Raw genomic sequence first — 23,359 nt, 5'->3', positions numbered from 1 at the left:
GTGGACTCTGGAGTCACAGTCAGGGGCTTAAATCCTGGCCCTGCCACATACCGGTGGCATGACCCAGGGCAAAGCCCTTTGACCTCAGCTTCCTTATCTGTAACTTGTGGGTAAAAATCACTAACCCTCTAGGATTTTCATGAGCTGTAATGAGAAAACATTCTGAATGGGCCTGCCTTGTCCAGTGCCTGGCTCCTAACAGGTGCTCAATCAAGGGCACATCATTGAATTGGGAAGAAGATCCTGGCTGCTGCTCAGAGGTCCTGCTCAGGAAGGGCCTTTGGGAAGCTGAAGGCGATGGCACTCACCAGCAACGGGCACAACTTGCACTAACGTGTCCAGGGAGGTGGGCTGGCCACGGCCTCCGTCGTTGACAGCTGTCACCCTCACGAAGTAGCTCTCTTGGGGCCGAAGCCCTTTGGCAGTGAAGGTGGTGACTGGCACGGTGCCCTCGTGGCAGGGGCTCCACTGCAGACTGTCTGAGCCACGCAGCTCCACCACGTAGCCCTGGGCTGTATCCCCATCCTGCGTGTCTGGCTGGGCCCAACTCAAGGTGATGCTAGTGTGCGACGTGTCTGTGACTTGGAGGTCCCGCACGGGCCCGGGTGGTCCTGGCCAGGCACCGAGGGAAGATCAGGAATTGCATCACCCTCTCTTGAGGGAGGCCACTCCATGTGGCTGTTCATTAGTTTTCCTGTGGGGGGCTGGGAATTTCTTCACCCACCTGTTAGCCCACTTCCCCTAACCACTTTTCTGTAATTCCTGAAATCTGGCATATGAGTTGATGACTCCCTGGGCTCTATGATCCCCAAAGACTAGAATTCTGTATCTTTTGATTCTGAGCTCTAAGTTCGTCAAGACCGCCTTGTGGGCACTCAGTCCCTTCTTATTTTTCACCTGTTAAGTGGGAAGGAAAATAACACAGGTCCTACCCAGCCACGGGGGTTTTGGAACAAAGGTATGATGTATGTAAAGGGCTTTGTCCATTGCAGAGCCGTCTACCCAAGCTGGCTGCACAGTGGACTCTTGTGGGAAGCCTTGAAGACCCTGGCGCCCAGGTCCCATCCCCAGAGACGTGGCTGGGGTGTAGCCCAGACAGCCGGAGTTTTAAGAGCTGCCCAGGTGTTTCTAAATCTGGGCTAGGCTAGTGCTTCTCTTAAGTTTAATTTGTTTATAAGCCACTGGGGGATTTGGTTAAGACTACAGATCCTAATACAGAAGGCCTGGGTGAGGCCTGAGACTCTGCATTCCTAACAAGCCCCCGGGTCAGGCTGCCGGTCGGTGATCATACTCAGCAGCGACGGCCTCAGAACGGTCGTGATCGGGTGCTGTAGTCACTGCTCTGGCGGCTTGCTGTCCCCACTCCCTATCAGTTGTCGGAGAGAGAGAGGCAGATAAACTAGAATAGGGTTGGTCACCTTGCCAGGAGTCAAATGCATGGATCCGCTTTCCCCTCTGCATTCCACACACTGCCCTTTTTAGGACTAAAACTTAGACACCATTCGATCCGTTAAACTTGTACAACGTTCTATTTTTTTTTCTGGATTCATTCTAACAGCCCAGACCTGTACTGTGCACCAGGCCCTGTAGGTGCTTTCAAGGTGACCATGTGGCCAGTCCGGCAAGTGCCAGAAATGTGCCACTGCCTTGATGGCTTGTCACTAGCAGGCTCATAGGGCTCATGAAGGCTACAGAGCAGCATTTCCTAAGCCCTAGGCCTTGGAATGAGGTTTTTGAAGGGGGTTTTGTGAAGAAGGTATTCTCTACTCAAATTTGGAAAATGTGGCTCCAAGTAGGACAGGTCCCTTTCCTGTAGGTCTTGGAAATATCACAGGCTACATGTTAGAAACATCTTTGATCACAGATTTTTTTGGCTGTTTACATTGTTCTCAGCATGTCTATTGACATCTGTCTGTGCTGGATGTCTGAAATCACAGAGAGGGAAATGCAGTTCTAGACCGGAAGCATAGGCCATCATTTTTTACCTAGTTCCTGGCACAATGTCAGCCATTGCAATAAAGGCAATGAACAAAGATCTGCTGGATAGTTAGGAATGAGGTTCCATGGTGACTTCCCACCTGCCCCATGGTGATGACAAGCCCTCACTGGGGTGGGTGGATGGTTATAGGATGAGAGCAGGTGGGCCTGACCTGCCCAGAGGCTGAAGAGTTAGTTAAGTGATCTTGGGAAGGGATCTTCTAATCCCCACTGCCTGATCTCAATCCTCCAGGGCCCCTAAAATACACCTTACTCCACAGGCTCTTTGACCTTTGTCTTCCAGCCTTTCTGACCATGGCCTTCAGGACCAACCCTGACCTTCTTATAGCCCCTGTCTTGTCCCACGGGCTCCAGAGCTATCCCCTGCTCGTCACCACCCCCACCCAACCTGGGCTGGTGTTCTACTTACTCATGGGGTCCCGAGCAAAGACGGCATCCGATGGAGGCCCAGGCTCTCCGGGGCCAGAGGGAGACACAGCTGTGACCCGAAACTCATACTGACAGCCCTGTCGCACGTCTGCCACGGTCCACCTCCTCTCTGTGAAAAGCCCACCCCACGTTCGTCTGCCTGTGACAGGACCAGGCCATAGGCACACAGATGGCCTGGTGCTTCCAAGCTCTGGATAAGACCAAGCCTAGGTTCCCGACACATTCCTCCTCTCCAGCCAGCTGGCTAGGGGTGACTCGGGGGTCTCCAAGGTAAGAAGAGCAATGCTCAGGGTGTGAGAGGCTTCAGTCCCTGTCTGGTTCTGCCACTAACTTGCTGGGTAGTCTTGGACAAGTGCCTTAATCTCTCTGGTTCTCTCTGCCTTACTGACTTCTAAACGTTGTTACAAAGCTATATAGATTTATAAATAAGACAGAAGGACTAGGAGAGTGAAGTTGGAAGAGTGCCCTTAGTTCACCACCCTCTTTCCAGAGATGAGGATCCTGAGGTCCTAAGTGGCACAGCCCTGGCTAGAAACCTGGTCTCTTGACAACATGCTCGGGGCTTGGGATCTGTTCTTTCTACTGCAAATGTTGGCTTGGATGTTTCTGAATTCTTTCTGATCTCAGAAAGCACTTTCCTGGAAACTGTAGGGAAGTGAGTAGGACAGGGAACACATCTCCTCCTCTTACGGATGAGAAAGGTAAGATCCAGAGATAAGAGCACACTGCCCCAGGTCAAGGCCAGAAGGAGACAGTCAGGGCTAATAGCTCCAGCTCTGGCTTCTGTCCTGAGACTTCTGTGAAACCAGGGTTTCCTAACCTTGGCCCTATTGGCATTTGTAGCCAGATAATTCTGTGTTTGGGGACATGGGAATGGGACAGGGGCATGGCCCTGTGAACCGCAGGGTGTCCAGTAGCATCTCTGACCTCTTCACACTAGTGCTACCCCCCCAGCTTCCCGCACTTCAGTTATGACAACCCCAAATTGCCAGACAATTGCCAAATGTTCCCGAGGGGTGAAATCTCCCCAAGTGAGACCTGCTGTACTAAAGGGACTGGCAAGCTGGTGGCACAGGGCCCTGGAGCCAGGAGGTCATGCAGCGAAACTGTGGAGGCCAGGATAAAGCAGAGTGTCCCTTCAGGCCCACTCACCAGGCACAGGCTGGGCATTCACTGGTGTCCAGGCGCTGCTCCCCTTCTTGCGTTTCTCAATCAAGTAGCCCAGGATGTGGGCACTGCCAGGGCCCCGAGGTGCCGTCCACGTCAGCGTGATGCCCTGGCTGGAGGCCGACTGGATGGCTGGGCTTGAAGGGGGCCCGGGGAGAGCTGGGGGGGCGGTGGGAAGAGAAGGGGCAGGTCAGCCCCAGAGGCCAAGGAAAGGTGCCAGTTCACAGCAAGGTCCTGGGGGACAGCGAGTGGGACACCTGGGACAGCCACACTGTTCTTTCCCAGGCGGTGTCAGGGGTGCTGAGCCAGCCTACCCTAGGACACTGTTCTGGCTGTGGCCTAGGAGCCTTAGAGGCAGCCCGGAGGCCCCTCAGTCTCAGGTCTCCTGACAGATGCTTCAGAGGGAGGGCATCTGATGGAGGACGGTGTCTGCCCTGCCCAGGTTCCTGAGAAAGTGCCCTCTGCGTGTCCACCCCAACTCCCGGAGAGCCCTGGCTGGGAGAAGACCCCATGACCCTTGTTTCCTGGTCTCCTGCCAAATCCCAAGTAAACCTACACGAGGAGTCTCCACAGTGCTCTCTACGAGGGCCCCAAAACGCCCCCCCACCGTTGCGTCCCTCAGTGTCCGGGGCAGCCCTGCCCCCCCTCTGGGAAACGCTAAGGCCCGGTCCATCCTCTTACCCTCAGGAGCCACCAACACCTCCGTGGACTCCAAGGCTTCCCCCGCCCCCTCAGAGGTCACAGCTCGCACCCGGAAGGTGTATTTCCTGCCCTGCTCCACGTGGGCATCGGTGAAGGTGGTGCTGCCGGCAGGGGGCTCGCCCACCTTCAGCCAAGCGGTCCGGCCGGCTTGCCGCCTCTCCACCACGTAGTGCTCCACGGCCCGGCCCCCGTCGTCCTTTGGGGGCCGCCAGTGGAGGCAGACACCAGCCACCCGGCGATCCTCTACCTCCAGGGGACCTTGTGGGGCCTGGGGCTTGTCTGGGGTCCCACCGAGAGGGGCACGAAGAGAAGGGGGAGTCAAAGGAGCTGAAAGGGAGAAGTACGAGACCTCCCCCCTCATCAGCGGATAGGCCGGCTACAGGGTAGAATGACCAGAGAGCCTCGGGCTTTACCTGGAGGTATCTCCCCCACTCCCCACACACACACACAGAGGTGACCCGGAATGCATCCCTGTGGCCAGTACAGGCACCTGCTTGGCTCTCTGGCCACAGGCAGTCCTAACGTGCTGGCACTGCTCAAGGCTGAGGGCCACCATCCCACCCCAGTGGTCCCCCACCCCGCCCCGGGCCCAGTGCCTTAGCTCCCAGAGAAGAGCCACCAGCCCTGTCTTCTTCCTAACCAGTCTGAGGAGGGGAGAGAGGACAAGGTGTAGTAGGTTTGTATCTTAGAGAACATGCAAATGAGGGTTGGGGCTGGGGGGCACACACTGGGCCTGCTCCTGCCAGCAGGGAGGCCCCAGAACCCTGGGAGCACTCGGGCCTCGGCTGGGGAGAAGGCTGGGGCTGGCACCTATAACTTGCAGGGTGAGCTCAGCCTGCACAGAGCCGCCCTCGCTCTTCAGTGTCACGCGGTACCGGCCACCGTCCTTCCTGCTGGCGCTGGGGAGGCACAGCCGGGTGAAGCCTTCCCCCAGGGCCACCTGCGCTCCCTGGCGGCGGCCGCTGTCCGCCACTTCGGTCCCGTCCTTCTTCCAGGAAGCCTGAACTGGGAGGCGGCTCTGGAAGGGGATCTTCACCGTCACCGGCTTCCCAGCCTTGACCACCAGTGGCTCTCTCAGTTTCTCTGTCACATCAGCAGCGATGACGGGGCGATCTAGAGATATAACAGGGCCAGGGAGTCAAAGACAGGCTGGGTGCTGTGCACCAGGGGTGTGGGGAAAGAGGCCCCGGGGGAAGAAGTGTAGGCTGAGAGTAAAGACCAGCCCCCTCCCCTGTGATCTCCGTGGAGGGGATGCCGACCCCCTGGAGCAGAGAGCCTGTGGAGCAGGGGCGGGGGGTGGGGCTGAGCCTCACCGTGGACACTCAGGGTGGCCTCGCTCCGCTGGTTGCCGGCTACAAAGGTGTACCTCCCAGCCTGGGTCCCCTGCACGTGGGCAATGAGGAGCTTGTGCACGAGACCATCTTGCTCAAAGACGACTCCATCCTGGGCGCTGAGCTGCAAACAAGGGGCGTGGAGGAGACCGTCATCTCCATCCTGCCCAGCTCCCCCAGGCAGGGGGATTGGGGGAAGCGGGGCCCCTTATTAATGCAATGTAGGAACTGTAGTAATAGCGGCGTCCGGGAAACCATTGCATGCCCCAAGTGCACGCTAGTGCCCTCCAAGCTCAGCACCTCATTTAATGTTGCAACGACCTTATGTCAGTATTATTATTGGCCCCATCTTATAGGTGAAACCAGAGGTAAGAGGTGGAGCTGGGATCTGAAGCATGGTCTAGCGGGCGCCAAGGCCCATGCTCTAGACCACCCTGATGTCGTCAGTCCTCCTGAGAGGACAGCTGTGGCAGAGGACAGAAGGGCTATAGGACAGAAGGGCTGTTCCGAGAGAGGAGAGGTCCCGTCTGGCTGGGTTGAGGTGGCGTTTGTACCACGCCTTGAAGGAGAGTGGAATTCAACAAGTGTTGGGACACAACAGACATTTTAGATGAGGAGGAGGGGGGCGCCTGGGTGGCTCAGTGGGTTAAGCCGCTGCCTTCGGCTCGGGTCATGATCTCAGGGTCCTGGGATCGAGTCCCGCATCGGGCTCTCTGCTCGGCAGGGAGCCTGCTTCCCTCTCTCTCTCTCTGCCTGCCTCTCCATCTACTTGTGATTTCTCTCTGTCAAATAAATAAATAAAATCTTAAAAAAAAAAAAAAAAAGAAAAGAAATACTGATTTAAAAAAAAAAAATAGATGAGGAGGAGGCATCTGGGAGAGGAAGGGGTGTGTCCAGGGGGAAGTGAAGAGGGTACACATCTACCTAAAAATCCGGTTTTATTTTAAAAACATCAACATGCTGGCTATTTAGACAAATCACAGGGTAGGTGCTCTAGTAATATGAAGAACGAAAAATCTTGGGGCGCCTGGGTGGCTCAGTCGGTTAGGCATCTGCCTTTGGCTCAGGTCACGATCCTGGGGTCCTGGGATAGAGCCCAACACTGCGCTCCCTGCTCAGCGTCAGTGGGGAGTCTGCTTCTCCCTCTGTCCCTCTCTGCCTCCCCGGCTTATACGCTCTCACTCTCTCAAATAAAATCTTTAAAAAAGAATAAAAAATCTTTCTTGCAAAGTATCTACCCTCTACTCTTTACTGCTTCACCGCCCCCCCCATAAACTGTCAGTAAAGCATGGGGGGCAGTACCTTGACTCCATCTTTAAACCAGGCACCGGGGCCCAGGTCGCGGGTGAGGGTACAGGAGAGCACAGCAGCCTCTCCCTGCTGCACTTCCGTGTCAGCCAGGCCCTGGGAGAAGTAGCCCCTGGGGCCTGGAGAGACAAGAGGGAGTCAGGGGCTGGTCACCCAGGGATTTCTGCCAAGGCCCAGCCTCCCAGACCGTTGCCTACACTGAGCTCTGGGAGGCCACCGTGTCCTGCCAACTGGGCTGAGCCCGTGCCAGCCAAACCAAAGCTTCCATTTTTCTCCACAAGACTTAGGGTGGTGTGGGGGACCTGGGGTGTGAGGGGGATGAAGGCCCCCCTTGAGTATGCAGACAGAAAGTCTGAGTAACCCACAGGGTGTATTCCAACAGCTCCAGGTCTTTGGACATAGACTGTTAAGACAGAGACCCAGAGACCTCTCGGCCCCATGCGGTCTGGGGTCCACCTGCAGAAGGAGGAAGGGGTTTTCCTGGATGGAAAGAGATCCCTGAAAATGGGGGGTCACTGGCAGGGACGATCTCCTGGGGCTGGAGGCAGAAGTGAGACTGACGCAGTCATCCCTGTCCCCCTTGGCTCTACCCCACCGGAGCCATTCCCGTGAGAAATACCTACCTTGGGCCTCCTTGGAGAAACCGCCAGTGCCAGGCTTGTGTCTGGATCTGGGACTCTGGGTGGCATCCCTCCCCTGACCATAGATGTCTGACCTGCCCTCCGGGCCACCTCTCCTGCTGCCAAGATGACTCAGGGGCTCCCAACTCTGGTCTTCGTGCAGAGTCACCCTTCGGCTCTCTCGGTCCTCTCCTCCCAGGGGCTGCCCCGAGGCTCTGGCCTTGTCTGCTCCCCTTCCCTTTGCTGTTCCAGCCTCCACCCCCAACCGTCTTTGAGACCTGCTGAACTGGCCAGGCCTTCTGTCTGACCCTCCAGACTCTTCTGCTCCCCATCTCTCATACTCCTTTAGGGCCCCTGGACCTTGGGCTCTGTCATTCTCAGCCCCCAGGGACCCCTGATACCCCAGGGATCCTCTTTCTCCTCTTTGCCCTTTGTCTAGCTGAAAGCCCAGGCCCTGGATACCCTCTGATCTGTCCATAGAGTCTTTTCCGGCCAAGGGACCATCTAGACGATTCCAAGCTCCCCGACGCCCTAAATCCCCAGGTTTTTGGGTGAGACTCCTCTCCCTATCAGTGAAATTCCCCTTATCCAGGATGCCTGAGTCCCCTGAGCCAGTAGACCTGCCCCTTCCAAGACCTGAAACTTTGCTATCCAGGAACTGTGGGTCTTGACACCGACCAGCCCCTTCTTGGCCTGGAGCATGCTCTATGGTTTCTTGGCTCCTGGGTCCACCTTCATATCCTACTCCAGCCTGTGTGCCTGTTACTCTGAACTTCCCTGAAGCATCTCTGTGGCCCACCTCACCTTCTGACCCCATTTCTCCAGATCTTCCTGAGCCTCCCCTATAATCTGCCTCACTTCCTGACCCCAGTCCCCTAGCACCCCCCAAACCATCCCTAGGGCCTGCTTCATGTCCTGACCTGAGTCTCCCAGAACTCCCCAAACCATCCTTATAACCTGCCTCTCCCCCTGACCCAAGTCTCCCAGAAACCCCCAAACCATCTTTATAACCTTTGTCACCCCTTGGCCCAATTCTCTCAGATTCCCCCAAGCCAGCCCCATAACCTGCTTTACCCCCTACCCCCATTCTCTCAGAAGCCCCCAAACCATCCTTATAACCTGCATCACCCCCTGATCCAATTCTCCCAGACTCTACCAAGCCATCTCCATAACCTGCCTCACCCCCCATCCCCATTCTCCCAGAACCCCACAAACCAGCCTTATAACCTGCCTCACCCCCTGACCCAACTCTTCTAGGACCTCCCAAGCCATCCCTATAACCTGTACCTCCTGGCCCCATTTTCTCAGAACCTCCCAAGCCATCCGCATAACCTGCCTCATCCCCCATCCCCATTCTGCCAGAACCCCCCAAACCATCCTTAAAACGTCCCTCACCCCTTGATCCAATTCTACCAGAACCTTCCAAGCCGTCCCCATAACCTTTCTCACCCTTTGGCCCAGTTCTCCCAGAATCCCCTAAGCCATCCCCATGACCTGCCTCATCCTCTGTTCCCATTCTCCCAGAATGCCCCAGACCATCCCCATAACCTACCTCATCCCCTGATCCAATTCTTCCAGAAACCCCCAAGCCATCCTTATAATGTTCCTTACCCCCTGCCCTCATTCTCCCAGAACCCATTAAGTCATTCTTATAAGCTGTCCCACCCCCCATCCCCATTCTCCCAGATTCCCCCAAGCCATCCCCATAACCAGCTTTACCCCCCATCTCCATTCTCCCAGAACCCCCCAAACCAACCCTATAACCTGCGTCATCCTTTGACCCAATTCTCCCAGAGTCTCTCAAGCCATCACCATAACTTGCTTCACCCCCTTCCCCTATTCTCTTGGAACCCCCCAAACCATCCTTATAACCTATCTCACCCTTTGACCCAATTCCCCCAGAATCCCCCAAGCCATCCCCATAACCTGCCTCACCCCCCATCCCCATTCTCCCAGAATCCCCCAAACCAGCCTTATAACCTGCCTCACCCCCTGACCCCATTTTTCCACGACCTCCAGGGCCATCCCCATAGCCTGCCTCACCCCCTATCCCCATTCTACTAGAATCCCCTAAGCCATCCACATAATCTTTCTCACTCTTTGACCCCATTCTCCCAGAACCCCCCAAACCATCCTTAGAACCTGCCTCACCCCCCATCCCCATTCTCCCAGAACCTCCCAAACCAGCCTTATAACCCACCTCACCCCCTGACCCAATTCTCCCAGGGCCTCCTAAGCCATCCCTATAACCTTCCCCAGCCCCTGACCCTATTTTTCCAGGACCTCCTAAGCCATCCCCATACCCTGCCTCACCCCCCATCCCCATTCTCCCAGAACCCCCCAAACCAGCCTTATAACCTGCTTCACCCCCTGACCCAATTCTCCCAGGACCTCCTAAGCCATCCCCATAACCTTCCCCAGCCCCTGCCCCCATTTTTCCAGGACCTCCTAAGCCATCCCTATAACCTTCCTCAGCCCCTGCCCCCATTTTTCCAGGGCCTCCTAAGCCATCCCCATACCCCGCCTCACCCCCCATCCCCATTCTCCCAGAACCCCCCAAACCAGCCTTATAACCCACCTCACCCCCTGGCCCAATTCTCCCAGGGCCTCCTAAGCCATCCCTATAACCTTCCCCAGCCCCTGCCCCCATTTTTCCAGGACCTCCTAAGCCATCCCCATACCCTGCCTCACCCCCCATCCCCATTCTCCCAGAACCCCCCAAACCAGCCTTATAACCTGCCTCACCCCCTGGCCCAATTCTCCCAGGGCCTCCTAAGCCATCCCTATAACCTTCCCCAGCCCCTGCCCCCATTTTTCCAGGACCTCCTAAGCCATCCCTATAACCTTCCCCAGCCCCTGACCCCATTTTTCCAGGACCTCCTAAGCCATCCCCATACCCTGCCTCACCCCCCACCCCCATTCTCCCAGAACCCCCCAAACCATCCTTATAACCTGCCTCACCCCCTGGCCCAATTCTCCCAGGACCTCCTAAGCCATCCCCATAACCTTCCCCAGCCCCTGCCCCCATTTTTCCAGGACCTCCTAAGCCATCCCCATAACCTTCCCCAGCCCCTGCCCCCATTTTTCCAGGACCTCCTAAGCCATCCCTATAACCTTCCCCAGCCCCTGACCCCATTTTTCCAGGACCTCCTAAGCCATCCCCATACCCTGCCTCACCCCCCACCCCCATTCTCCCAGAACCCCACAAACCAGCCTTATAACCTGCCTCACCCCCTGACCCAACTCTTCTAGGACCTCCCAAGCCATCCCTATAACCTGTACCTCCTGGCCCCATTTTCTCAGAACCTCCCAAGCCATCCGCATAACCTGCCTCATCCCCCATCCCCATTCTGCCAGAACCCCCCAAACCATCCTTAAAACGTCCCTCACCCCTTGATCCAATTCTACCAGAACCTTCCAAGCCGTCCCCATAACCTTTCTCACCCTTTGGCCCAGTTCTCCCAGAATCCCCTAAGCCATCCCCATGACCTGCCTCATCCTCTGTTCCCATTCTCCCAGAATGCCCCAGACCATCCCCATAACCTACCTCATCCCCTGATCCAATTCTTCCAGAAACCCCCAAGCCATCCTTATAATGTTCCTTACCCCCTGCCCCCATTCTCCCAGAATCCATTAAGCCATTCTTATAAGCTGTCCCACCCCCCATCCCCATTCTCCCAGATTCCCCTAAGCCATCCCCATAACCAGCTTTACCCCCCATCTCCATTCTCCCAGAACCCCCCAAACCAACCCTATAACCTGCGTCATCCTTTGACCCAATTCTCTCAGAGTCTCTCAAGCCATCACCATAACTTGCTTCACCCCCTTCCCCTATTCTCTTGGAACCCCCCAAACCATCCTTATAACCTATCTCACCCTTTGACCCAATTCCCCCAGAATCCCCCAAGCCATCCCCATAACCTGCCTCACCCCCCATCCCCATTCTCCCAGAATCCCCCAAACCAGCCTTATAACCTGCCTCACCCCCTGACCCCATTTTTCCACGACCTCCAGGGCCATCCCCATAGCCTGCCTCATCCCCTATCCCCATTCTACTAGAATCCCCTAAGCCATCCACATAATCTTTCTCACTCTTTGACCCCATTCTCCCAGAACCCCCCAAACCAGCTTCATAACCTGCTTCACCCCCTGACCCAATTCTCCCAGGACCTCCTAAGCCATCCCTATAACCTTCCCCAGCCCCTGACCCTATTTTTCCAGGACCTCCTAAGCCATCCCCATACCCCGCCTCACCCCCCATCCCCATTCTCCCAGAACCCCCCAAACCAGCCTTATAACCTGCCTCACCCCCTGGCCCAATTCTCCCAGGACCTCCTAAGCCATCCCTATAACCTTCCCCAGCCCCTGCCCCCATTTTTCCAGGACCTCCTAAGCCATCCCCATACCCCGCCTCACCCCCCATCCCCATTTTCCCAGAACCCCCAAAACCATCCTTATAACCTGCCTCACCCCCCATCCCCATTCTCCCAGAACCCCCCAAACCAGCCTTATAACCCACCTCACCCCCTGACCCAATTCTCCCAGGACCTCCTAAGCCATCCCTATAACCTTCCCCAGCCCCTGCCCCCATTTTTCCAGGACCTCCTAAGCCATCCCCATACCCTGCCTCACCCCCCATCCCCATTTTCCCAGAACCTTCCAAGCCATCTTTATAACCTGGCTCACCCCTTGACCCAATTCTCCCAGAATCTCCCAAGCTATGCCTATAACTTGCCTCACCCCCTGCCCCTATTCTCCCAGAACCCCCCAAGCCATCCCCATAACCTGCCTCACCCCTCATCCCCATTCTCCCAGAGCCCCCTAAATCATCCCTATGATCTGCCTTACCCAATGAACCCATTCCCTCAGGAGTCCCTGAATCTTTCCTATAGTCTGCCTCATCTACTGACCCCATCTCCCCAGAAACCCCAATACCATCCTTATAATCTGCCTCACCCCCTGACCCCATTCCCCCAGACCCAAGACCCTTTGACCTTCCTCTATAAGCTGTTCTGCTTCCAATTTGCTGAGACCCTGGAATTCCTGATCCACCCCCATGACCAGGCACACCACCAGGCCCATAAGTTCCTTGGCTCTCAGAACTGGCTCCAGGTTGAGGAGCCAGCGCCTCGGGGACCTTGGTATCGTCCCAATGACCAGCTCCAGCTCCAGGGACCCTAGCACCAAGGCCCCTGGTCCCAACCCCATCATTCACTTTGTCCCCTGCCTTCAGATACCTCGGCTCCATGGCTTCCCCAGGGCCCTCTTCATGGCCTCCTTCTCCAAAGGCCCCCAGAGCCCCTGAGGCTCTGAAGTCCCCGTAGTCTCCAGTCTGACCCCAAGGCCTTATTCTTCCAGAGACCCCTGGTTCTGCATCTGCATGTCCTTCCCCAACAGCCTCCATAGTTGTTGAGGCCCCGAGGCCACCTCTCCCCACAGACCCCGCTGTCCCAGGGCTCCCTAGGCCACCGCTGGAATGATGCCTTTTCCCAGGGCCAGCATCCCCCTGGGCTTTGGATACATCTCTGGCCTCTGGAGGCATCCTGGCTTCATCGCTGGGCCCTCTATCATGGCCACCTGAGCCACTCTTGAGATTAGCAAGTCTCCCAGATCGCTGTATTGCAGGACCATCACTATCTCCGTTTCCAGACCACATTCCTCCAGGCACCCCTGAGCCATGTGTATAACCACCCCCTTTCTCAAACTCTGTTCCGCCAGGTGCCCCAGAGGCCACTCTGTAGCCAGTGCCATAACCGAATCCCATTTCTCCTGACACTGCTGAGCTGTCGCTATAGCCAGCCCCAGTTTCAGGACCTACTCCTCTGGCGTATCCTGTGCCATCACCATACCTAGATTCCATCCTCCCTGGACCTCCTAAGCCAACCTCATAGCCTGTCTTACCTCTGGGTCCTTTTCCTCTGGAGTTCCATGACCCATTCCAGAAATCTGGTTCAGAGCTCATTGTCCCCGGACCTTTTAATCCACCAGTGTCTCCTAGTGTCTTCCCAGAACCCTGAACATCCAGGCTTGGAGACCCAATTAGCTTGTGGCTTCTGGCATCCACCCCCTGACCAGACCCCTTCAGTCCAGCCCCCTGGGTACCACCCACACCACTTTCCCCATCCCTAGACCCCAAAAGTCCAGGCCTGTGGTGGGTCCCAGTTTTGCTGAGACTGGACCCTGTGTCATCCCAAGGATCTGTGCTCTCAGACTCTATTCTGCCAGCATCCTCTGCCCCCCACTGACCTGCTGGCCAACCTTGGGAATACTGGAAGCTTCCAGAGCCATCCTCTGACTCACCCAAGTCCCCTACTGTCTTCTGGCCCTCCCTTCCCCTGGGCCCCTGTAGGCCCTTCTCCCAGCCCCTGGGACCTCCTGGGCCTGTGGGGCTGGTTTTGTAGCCCTTTCCCCCACCCACAGACTTCCCTGGGCCTTGACCAGCTGTCTGTAGTGACCCCTCAGCTTTGGCCTCAGGCCCCCCTCGTCCCAGGAGGAAACTTCTGCTACCAGATATTGATGGTTCCTGGGAGTTCTTTCCTTTAGGTATCTGCCCTTGAGACTCCCCTGGCCCCCAGCAGCCCTCTTCTTCAGCATTATCAGCATCTATGCCTTTCTGAGAGCCCCAGGACTCAGGGCCTATGCCTGTCTTGGAGCTAGAAGCTCGTTCTCCAGGATACTCCTGGGCCCCAGGACCATCCGCCCCACTGCTGTCTCCAGCTTCCCCCAGGCCGGTCCCCTTGCCCCACACTGCCCTTGTGGCTCCTCTCTGTCTTCCCCTGCTCAGATCACCCCCTCCCTCCACCTCACCCAGGTTTTCCCCCTGCAAAATCTCTTCCATCACTCCCCCTTCTGACCAAGAGTCCATAGGACCAGACTGGGATCCCCTCAGGGCTGTCTTTCCTCTCCCAGGTCCCATATGAGCACTGAAGAGTTGCTCCTGGTTATGCCCGTCCAGGGGACTCCCGTGGTCCTCTCTGTACTCCTCTCCTTCCCTGCCGCTCCCCAGTCCTCCCACCTGAGGGTACCTGGACTCAGCCGCCCAGCCTCCTACTGTCCTATGGCATCTGTCCCCATCACTGCCTGTGCCATGATCTTGCTGTTGAACTTCCATGAGACCCAAACCTGATTCTAGACCCTCTCCCTGTGCACAGGGGCTCCCTGGAAGGCTTCTGCCCCAGCCACCCTCTCTGTGGAGTTGATTTTCCCCAAGGGCAGTGACTGTGCCTCCCTCTCCTTCTAGAAAGCCCTTTCCTGTCTGCCCAGGGTCCCAGGCTAAGCCAGCTGCCCCATCACTCCCTACCAGGGAGTAGCCATGCCCACCAAGGCCACCTGTCTCTAGGTCATCTGTGAGCTGGAGCCCAGAAGCAGGCCTGGCCCCACTAAGGGAGCCCTCCAGCAGGCCCTGCTTTCTGGGTTTCCCTCCCTTGCCACTGATGCTCCTGGAATCTTCTGCTTCTGAGGTCTGGGCTCCTTGGGCTTGCTGCTGACGGTCAGCACTTGCAGTCAGAAGGCTTTTGTCTTTCCCTGTTTTGAGAAGAGGTCAATGCCCCCATTGAGAGACAAAAGAAAAGACCTGTTAAATTAGTCCAAGGCACCTGTCTGACCTCAACTGCTTTGCCTGACTCTCAGTTTCCCCAGCAGAGAAAAAGCTGACCATCTCAGAAGGAAGCCAGGGTACGCCGGCTTCCTGACAGATGAGTCCTATCGCCACCTCCCCCAGCCCTGTGCCCACAGACCACCGTGCCCTGCTATATGGTCCATAAGGACTTTTGGGAAAATACATAACCCAAAACTCACCTGCTTATCAAACTGCCACGAACAGTTGCATGATTTTTAAAAGAGCTATTTGCTCACCATCTGCCTTAAAAATGCCTACTAGTTGATGATTCTAGTTTCCTAGGATCACCTTGAACCCATATCTGTAGGGGATTTAAGGGTGTCCTTTGGTCTGACCCAGGTTCTCATCCATCCTGGATCGGAGCCAAGCCCTAGCCAGGACCCTCAGGCCACCTTGGATATGTATTCCCAGAAGCATTCCTAGAGGCCTACGGAGCCCAGACAGTGGAAGAGGACCGGGCTGCCCAGGAAGGCCCGGCATTGCAGTAAGTCAGGGATAGATCTCAGATCTATTAGATAGATCTCTTATCTATTAATAGATCTCTTCATTCTCAGAGACTGAAGGAATCATCAAAAGCAAATGACTGACCAAAGGAAGCCCCTGGCCCCGGCCTTCTCCATGCCCTTCTCAGCCCCAGACTCTTGTCTTGGTAGAGAGAGAAAGACAGAGGTATGAACCACTCACCTCCAACGACCAGCCAGGCAGTAGAGCTGTGGAATCCAGTGCCCAGTGAGTAAGGGCCCATGTCTGACAAATGGGCCCCCCTGACTACCAGCCGGTGGGTCAGCCCATCAGGGGACACAAACACTTCGTATTTGTCGCTGGGTTGGAGGGGCTGGTGCCGGAAATTCCAGGCGGCATGGGGGCAGGGGCTGGAGAGAACACACTCGAAGACAGCATCGCCCTGCTCTTCACAGTGAGCCTCAACCAGCGGGACCACCACTCTGGAGGGGATGGCTGTCGGGGAAGCAGGAATGGGGACATTAGCTTGGCGGCGTAACCCAGTGTGACCTGACACAGCACAGCCAGGAGCTCAGGAGCCCAGGTTTAGAGCAGCTCAGCCGCAGACCTCCTGTGTCACCTGGGGTAGGTCACCCAGGTGACAGTTCCCAACATAAAATGAGGGCTTATAACGAGGTTATGAACTGTAAGACCGTTTTCAGCTCTGGAATTCCATGATCCTAAATCCAGAGATTAGGTCTGGGGGTAAGATGGGTATATGAAGAAAAGCGATGTGCTGACAGTCATGGTCTCTTATGAATCCTAGGACCACCTCCCAGATAGGTATTATTATTTCTTTTTTACAAGTAAGGAAACCAAGTCTTACCCAACTAAGAGGCAGCCCAGGCAGAATTCACATCCAGGTCTGGCTGAAACCAAAGTCCCTCTCCCCTTCCCCTATGCCATGCCATTTCTCAGCTTTTCAAAGCCCTGTCCAGGCGTACTAGGCCTGCTGGAGATCTCACGCCCTCTTTCTTCCTTAACATTGATTTAGAACCATGTTCTGTCTGCCCACAGTTTTCCTCTCCAGGTCTCTCCTGCTCCCAGGAGGCCTCCGGAACTTTAAAGTACTCCAAGGGGGGTGCTGGGGGGGGGGGGGTGATGCGTACACAGCTACTCGAGGGGATGGGACAGAGTGTGATGAGAGAGGACAGGAGAGTTCCCAGGTGGGGAGGGGACACAGAAGGGAGGGAAGGAAGACTTCTGTTCAGGGCACAAGGGTGCTGCACCTGGGTGTGGCTTCTTACTGGGGAGTGTGGGAGGGGGAGTCTGCAGCAGAAAAGAGTGGGGCTGTGGCTAGAGCCTGTGAAATTTGTCTGGATCGGATCTGGAGATTGAACCTCTGCTGCAGAAGGTCTGTAAGCAGGGCCATGGCACAGACACTATGTCTGCGGCTGGAACCCAGGAGGGCCCAGCTCACCACCAAAAGAACATAGACCTAGGACCCAGACCTCTGGAAAGCAGAGATCATTTCAGTGTAACCATGTGGGTGTGCATTCTGCTCCCTTACAGTCTTTGCAAGGCGAGGGGGGGTGTGTCACATTTATCTTCCACTCTCCACCCCTCCAATCCCCAGCCATGGCACCAACATGGGCCCCCTCCTAACAGATCTCCTCCGCTCCAGCTTCTGCAGGGGGAAGACCACCCACCGCTGGCATCCAGTTCCGTGGAGAAGATTTCAGCATCCTCCACCTTGACCTGGTAAATGCCGGCATCCTCAGCCTGCAGGTCCCGGATCTGGAACTGATAGCGCTTCCCCAGCCGCCGCAAACAGTGCTTGGTCTGGTTGTCAAGGCTGTAGGGGACCATCTCACCATCCTGAGGCAGAGAAAGGAAGAGGGAGGCTCAGGGCCTCCGTGGGTCCCCAGCACCTCCTGGTCCGACCCCCTTTGGGCAGTTTTCTCCCACAGGCCCCTGGCACCAGACAACATTGCTGCAACCACAGAGGAGATGGGGAGGGGGGCAGGGGCAGGGGTGGAGAGCAGGGCTCAGAGGCTTTGAAAACAGGGAGGGGAGGGTGGTCCCTGACTCTGACCATGAAGTGAATAATTGGCAAGTGTCCTGAGAGAGACACCTGAGACACACTCATTTTCAGAGGGGAACAAGAGAGCCATCAGGTATTTTCAGAGCTCCACAAAACCAGTAATCCATGCACATGCCCCCTTTAGCTAAAGCCTAAATATATTTGTTTCTTGCCAGATATTAACAACTCACCTTTGGTTGCCTACTGTGTGCCAGGCCCTGGGTTAAGTACTTGGGGCACAACAGTGAATAAAACAAAGATTCCTGCCCCCCAGGGAGCTAAAATTCTAGGAGGGACACCAATAACACATATCATAAGCAGATCATATAACCTATATTAGAAAGACAAGTAGGGAAAAAAGAGAGAGGAGGATATGGATTCAGGGAGGCAGGGTGGGGTGGGGGGGCACAGCAGTGTCAGACAGGGCGGTCAGGGGACATCTGGGTGCGGGTGAGGGAATTAGCTGTGTGGATACAAGGGAAGACGGTGACAGGGAGCAGGACCAGCTAGAGCCAAGAAACAGATGCAGGGGGGTGGGGGTGCACTTTCTTAGAATCCTTAGAATCTAAGAATCCTGGTGCCCTGGCTAGGGAACCGGTTTGCTCAGTGAGAGTAAGAGGAGTCTGTGAAATGTCCACACCACAGTTTGACTTCCCTCCAATCAGGAACTCCAGGGGAGGCAAGGTTCACCGTCTGTGCGCTTGAGTTGCTCCCAGAGGGGAATCCAAGGGATCCATAGCTCCTACCCCCAGGACCAGCAGCCTCCCTGTCAGATCCCTCCTCCCTCAAAGACTCCTCCGGCCTCACCTTATACAGGTAAACCTTGCTCCCGGGATCCTTGAGATCCAGCTCCAGATCAAATGTTGCGATCCCCTCCTTGCTGACCCTGATGTGTCTTAAGTTGGAGACGGTATTAACGTACTAGGAAAGACAAACATACCAAGGGATCGCTCTGAGCTCTCTCTTTGGGGCACTCCACACACTTGGACCCCAGCACCCCCCCATGTCTCACTCAAGCATGCATTTGCCCATTTTACGGGTGGGAAGAAATTTTCCAAGATGAGAGATATCAGGTCAGGAAGCAAAGTGAGAAAGGACCCCAGGCGTCCAGGTTTTCCGAGAACACGGTAGGGCATTTCTGTTCATCTACTCTTCCAGGCAATAAAAATTAGTTGAGCACCTACTATGGGCAAAGCCCTGTGTTAGGGTCAATGAGAAAGCTTAGAGGACAGAAAACTAAGTCCCAGGATATTTGATGAACCACCTTCAAGGTGATAAAATACTATTTTCAGGATGGTGAAAACTAGTTGTTTTGCATTTCCAGAAAACGAATTAGACATGCTGTAGTTAAGTTAGACCCAGGAAAGAACTTCCTATACAGTTTATAAGACACTGGGATAAGCAGACAACGCTGAAATCCCCTCTACTGGAAGCCTTTAGAAATAAGACAGGCATCCAAAGTCTGGGGAGGATGACAGCGGACAGGAAGCCCTTGCCAGGCATCAGGCACTACTAAGTAATTAAAGCACAGTTAAGTGCTTTAATTACATTGTCTAGTTCATCCTCTCCCTGATCCGAAGGGGCAGGTACAACTGTAACACCCATTTTGCAGATAAGGAAATCAAGACACGGAGGCCCTAACTTTCCCAATGCCCCGGATTTTAGTATCTGAGCCAGATTTTGAAGCCAGAAGGTTGACTGGAGGCCTGGGTCCCAGCCACACGCGGCCCTGGAGGTGGGCGGCGGGCCGGCCCTGCGTGGGGCCCAGCTCCGGGTGGGGGCGCCCGCGAGGCGGCGGCCGGGCGGAAGCACCTGCGCCATCTTGTCCTCGTGCTCCTTCTGCATCTCCTTGAGCTTGCGCAGCATGCCGCGGTAGTCCACGATGCCGTACTTCAGGCAGATGCGCTCGTAGTCCTTGCGGTCGGCCGTCATCAGAAGCTGCCACACCTGCTCCAGGTCCACCTTTTTCTTGGCGGGAGGCGGGGCCCTGGGGAGCAGGGCGGGCAGGTCAGAGGCCAGGGGAGCCCCAGGGGAGCCCCAGCGGAGCCCCAGGAGCTGGTCCCCTGGACCTGCCACCCTGAGAGGCTGTGGGGAGCTGCTTTCTCTGCACTAGAAGAAAGGGACGGGATGGAGGGAGTGGGGGAAGGGAGCTGGGCCCTGGGCCTGAGCTCTGTCGGGACACGGGCGACCCAGAGATGGGCAAGGGCGGCCTCCCCCCTACCCCCCACAGTCTGTACTTTTAAGGGTAGAAACTCCATTCCTAACACCTTGTACTGTGGACTGCTCAGAAAGATTGGGGGGGGGGTGTCACATTATTCTGTTACCTTAATACTTTTTTTTTTTAACATGGTTCTAGTGGAGCACCCCATTTTAAAAATGAGTGAGTCAAGACCCAGAGAGGAATGAGGATTCATTCAAGGACACATTGCTTAAAGGGAACAGAATATAGGGTCAGTGCTTGTCTCTCCTCCTGCTGGCTACCCGCAGTCTAGCTTTCTAGCCAGCGGAGGGGAGAGCTGAGCCCCATGGGCTCATGGACATAGCTGGGGAGCCTCCAGCCCTGCCCCTGGACAGGCTCACACCCACCTCTTTTTCAGAAGATTTCGGTAGTCCATCAGCTCCTTCTTGAGGTCTAGAAAAGGACAAGCAATGAGGCCCCAAGCCCAGGGGGAGATTTCAAGGGGCTACTGCAGGGCTTTTCTGTGGCAATGGGAGTTGGGGGGGTGTCAGGGGATGCAGTCAGAGGACCTGTGGTCCACAGCTGACAACCGAGCCTTTGGATGGTGCTGTCCTGTGGACCAGTGATGATCTGTAACGTGTTGATAGGGGCTTGGCCAAGTCGGGAGCACCAGGAGTGGAGTAGCCCGTTCCCCAAAACCCAAGAAGATTTCTGGCAACCCTTTCACCTACCCTCCTGGGGCTCCTTGTGCCTCTTCCGGTTCTTCCGAAAGCCAACTGGATCATCAGGAGGAGAGGAGGGAATTAATGTGGGCAGATAGGGAGAGAAGCAAGACACCCTGAGGGTCTTCCTGAGAACCAGCTGAGTGCCACGGCCCTGTCCTTTCCACTGTCCACAAAGGCAAGGCAACAGCTCAGCAAGAGGGTCTGTCCATCATAAGGACAGGGCAGGGCAGAGGGTCTGTCCATCATAAGCTTTGATACCCAGAGCCTTCGTGTGACTGAGGTGGAGCTGACCTGGTTGAGGGAGCCCGCTATCATGTCTGCAGGGGTGGGCGGGGGGAGCGGCAGAAGCGAGGGCAGTGGCTCTCCCATGTCCCCCAGGAGCTGCCATTTCAGAGTACGGGTCGGATGTTGACCAGGAAGGCCGACAGTGCTGTTTGGCTGATCCTGCAGCCATTCCCAGTCCTTGTCCTCATCACCCGCTCCCACTGGTAGGAAGGAGGCTGGAAAGCTAACTCCTCCCCTTCCCAGCTGCCCTGGGCACCAGGAGTGGCCATGTGACACAGGTCTGGTCAATGAGATACAAACGGAGGTGTCCAAGGTGTTTCTGAGAAAACTTCTGCTTTCTTGATAAAAGGGCCTGCTGTACCTGGGGCCACCTCTTTCCCCTTCTTCCCACCTTGAACATGGATTCGGTTTGGATCCCCAGCAGCAGTCTTATGACCGTGAGGCTCTAAGCCAACGTCTTTGGGTGACAGCTCAGCGAGACAGGAAGCGTCTGGTTGGCCCGTGACAGCGCTGAGCTGTGATTTGAGCCCTGGACTCTAACCTTAGGACTCCTTATCATGTGACATAATCAAGTGTCTTTATTTCTTGGACTATTCATAGGGTTTTCTGTTACTCGTAGGCAAAAGCATAAGCCATCGAAAGACTAGATCCGCTTTCTCAAGAGACATGCCCCTTCCCGTTATTGTACGTCAACGATTGATTTAAAATTTGGAAACCCTGCAAGTCAAGACAAACCAACAATGTCTGAGCAAGGATTTGGCCTTCATATGACCTGTTTGCCCCTCTGATGCAGGCCTGGATAAGATATCCCCCGTAGAGTGGAGAAATTGGGCCCAGAGAAGGAAACGAAGCCCGCTGAAGGAGTTAGCAAATGGTCAGGCCCAGAAACCGAGCTTGAGGTCCCGCCCTCACGCCGCAGGGTTAAGAGAATATCCTTCAGAGCTCCTGCAGCGGGCATCTGCTGAGCGAGCGCCTTTTAGACCACATGCAGACTCTGCGTGTGAGTGGGTGAAGCCAAGGGCCCTGGCACCAGATGGGACAGCGGCCTTGCTGTCCCTCTCTCCTTTCATCCCACCAGCTGCCCCGCCTCTGAGGCCTCGGAGGGCTCTCTGAGGAGAAAGCCGGGGCTAGCACCCCAAGCGCCGATGAGGGAAGGGGACAAGCCCACCTTCGATGACCAGGAGCCTCGTGGAGCACGTGGCCTCGCCGTAGACATTCACTGCAGTGCAGCGGTACAGGTCCGAGTCCTCGCCCGTCAGCTTGTTGATCTGCAGAGAGGCCCAGGCCAGGGGAACAGGGCTACTGCTGCCCCCTTTCTCGCCTTATGAGACATGGCTAGAGGTCTATCAGGATGGATAAGACATAGCCCTTTCCTTACAGAGCCCACAGTCTTCATCAAGGAATCAGACCCCAAAACAAAAAGCAGGGGGTGACAGGGAGTGGATGTACCGTTGCCAGGTTGGGGGAGAGCATTTTGGCCAGCAGAGGTAACCTGGTGTTGCAGAAAGAGATGGCTTTTTGGGGTCAAATGGGTCTGGGACTGCATATCGTCGCTGTCGTGGAGTATGGGCCGTGGGACCTGGGATAAATTACCTAACCTCTCTGATCCTTACTTTTTTATAAGGTGAGGATAATAATGCTCCAAAAGTAGTGAATGGTCAGGAGTAAATGATATAGTCTCTGTCAAATGTTTAGCCCAAAGCTCAGCACAGAGTGGGTGTTCTGTGACTCGTAGCTCTAATTATTACTAATATTGGCCGGCGGGGATAGAGAACCCCCTGGAGGCCAAACACTGGCGAGATACTTTACATAAACTTTTCATACCCATGACAACACTGCGAAGTACTATTATTACACCCCCACCCCCACCCCGCCGCTGTCACAGGGGAGGAAACGGAAGTACGGAGAAGTAAGGAACTTGCCAAGGCCAAGATGGTGGGTCTGGGGTTGGAAGCCAGCCTGGGATTGTCAGACTCCAGCCTATGCCACACGCCAGGGTATCAGCAGAGTACCCGCAGGCCTGGCGGGTCCCCACCCGGCTCTGGCCACCTGGGCCACAGGATGGAGCTGAGTGGGCCCAACCCCAACGGGTTGGGTTCTGCAGGTCACCGCGGAGCCCTTCAAGGGCCCAGGGAAAGACTAGTAGACCTGGGTTGGGGGGCTGGGGGGGGCGGCCTATCTTACCTGTAGCACATGCTCCTTGCCGCTGGGGGAGGAGGAGATGTGGTACTTGCTGGAGTTACTGAGGTGACCTTTGGTGCTCTGCCAATGAACCTCAGGCTGGGGCTCCCCACAGACCAGGGCCCGGAAGATGGCATTTTTCCCTGTGGCAGGAAAAGGTGGTCAAAAGATTGGCCACCTGGGGGAGGTGTGTACTCTGAGAGTGTACTCTCTTGAGACTTTAATTTGTTGTGTTCATGGCTCTAGGGGTTTCAACTGCCCATTCCAAGAAGCATGTCTGGCCTTGGCGCCC

The 23,359-nt window shown here is 55.7% G+C and overlaps 1 protein-coding gene across 3 annotated transcripts in view; it reads right to left on the bottom strand.

Moving 5' to 3' along the window:
• The window catches only part of IGFN1 (immunoglobulin like and fibronectin type III domain containing 1), a 32,942-nt gene that overhangs the window by 5,608 nt on the left and 3,975 nt on the right, over window positions 1-23,359 (bottom strand). For 2 of the 3 annotated variants that reach the window (XM_032319033.1, XM_032319034.1), the window contains exons 1-8: window positions 7,559-9,169; window positions 6,930-7,054; window positions 5,610-5,751; window positions 5,107-5,409; window positions 4,276-4,575; window positions 3,580-3,753; window positions 2,408-2,536; window positions 309-611 (exon numbers count right to left, since the gene is read on the bottom strand). In XM_032319033.1, coding sequence (XP_032174924.1) covers window positions 309-611; window positions 2,408-2,536; window positions 3,580-3,753; window positions 4,276-4,575; window positions 5,107-5,409; window positions 5,610-5,751; window positions 6,930-7,054; window positions 7,559-9,071 — 2,989 coding nt within the window. In that variant the 5' untranslated portion in view covers window positions 9,072-9,169. Of the gene's footprint in view, window positions 1-308; window positions 612-2,407; window positions 2,537-3,579; window positions 3,754-4,275; window positions 4,576-5,106; window positions 5,410-5,609; window positions 5,752-6,929; window positions 7,055-7,558; window positions 9,170-15,043; window positions 15,080-15,857; window positions 16,131-17,323; window positions 17,493-18,504; window positions 18,619-19,509; window positions 19,685-20,283; window positions 20,330-20,607; window positions 20,653-22,054; window positions 22,155-23,070; window positions 23,211-23,359 lie in introns of those variants that run through there. The other variant, XM_032319035.1, reaches the window with a different exon arrangement.

This window comes from Mustela erminea, chromosome 17, assembly GCF_009829155.1.
Source record: "Mustela erminea isolate mMusErm1 chromosome 17, mMusErm1.Pri, whole genome shotgun sequence".
In the NCBI taxonomy this organism is placed as follows: Eukaryota; Metazoa; Chordata; class Mammalia; order Carnivora; family Mustelidae; genus Mustela; species Mustela erminea.
Note: the sequence above shows the minus strand (reverse complement) of the source record. Positions and strands in the feature narration are given on the sequence as shown.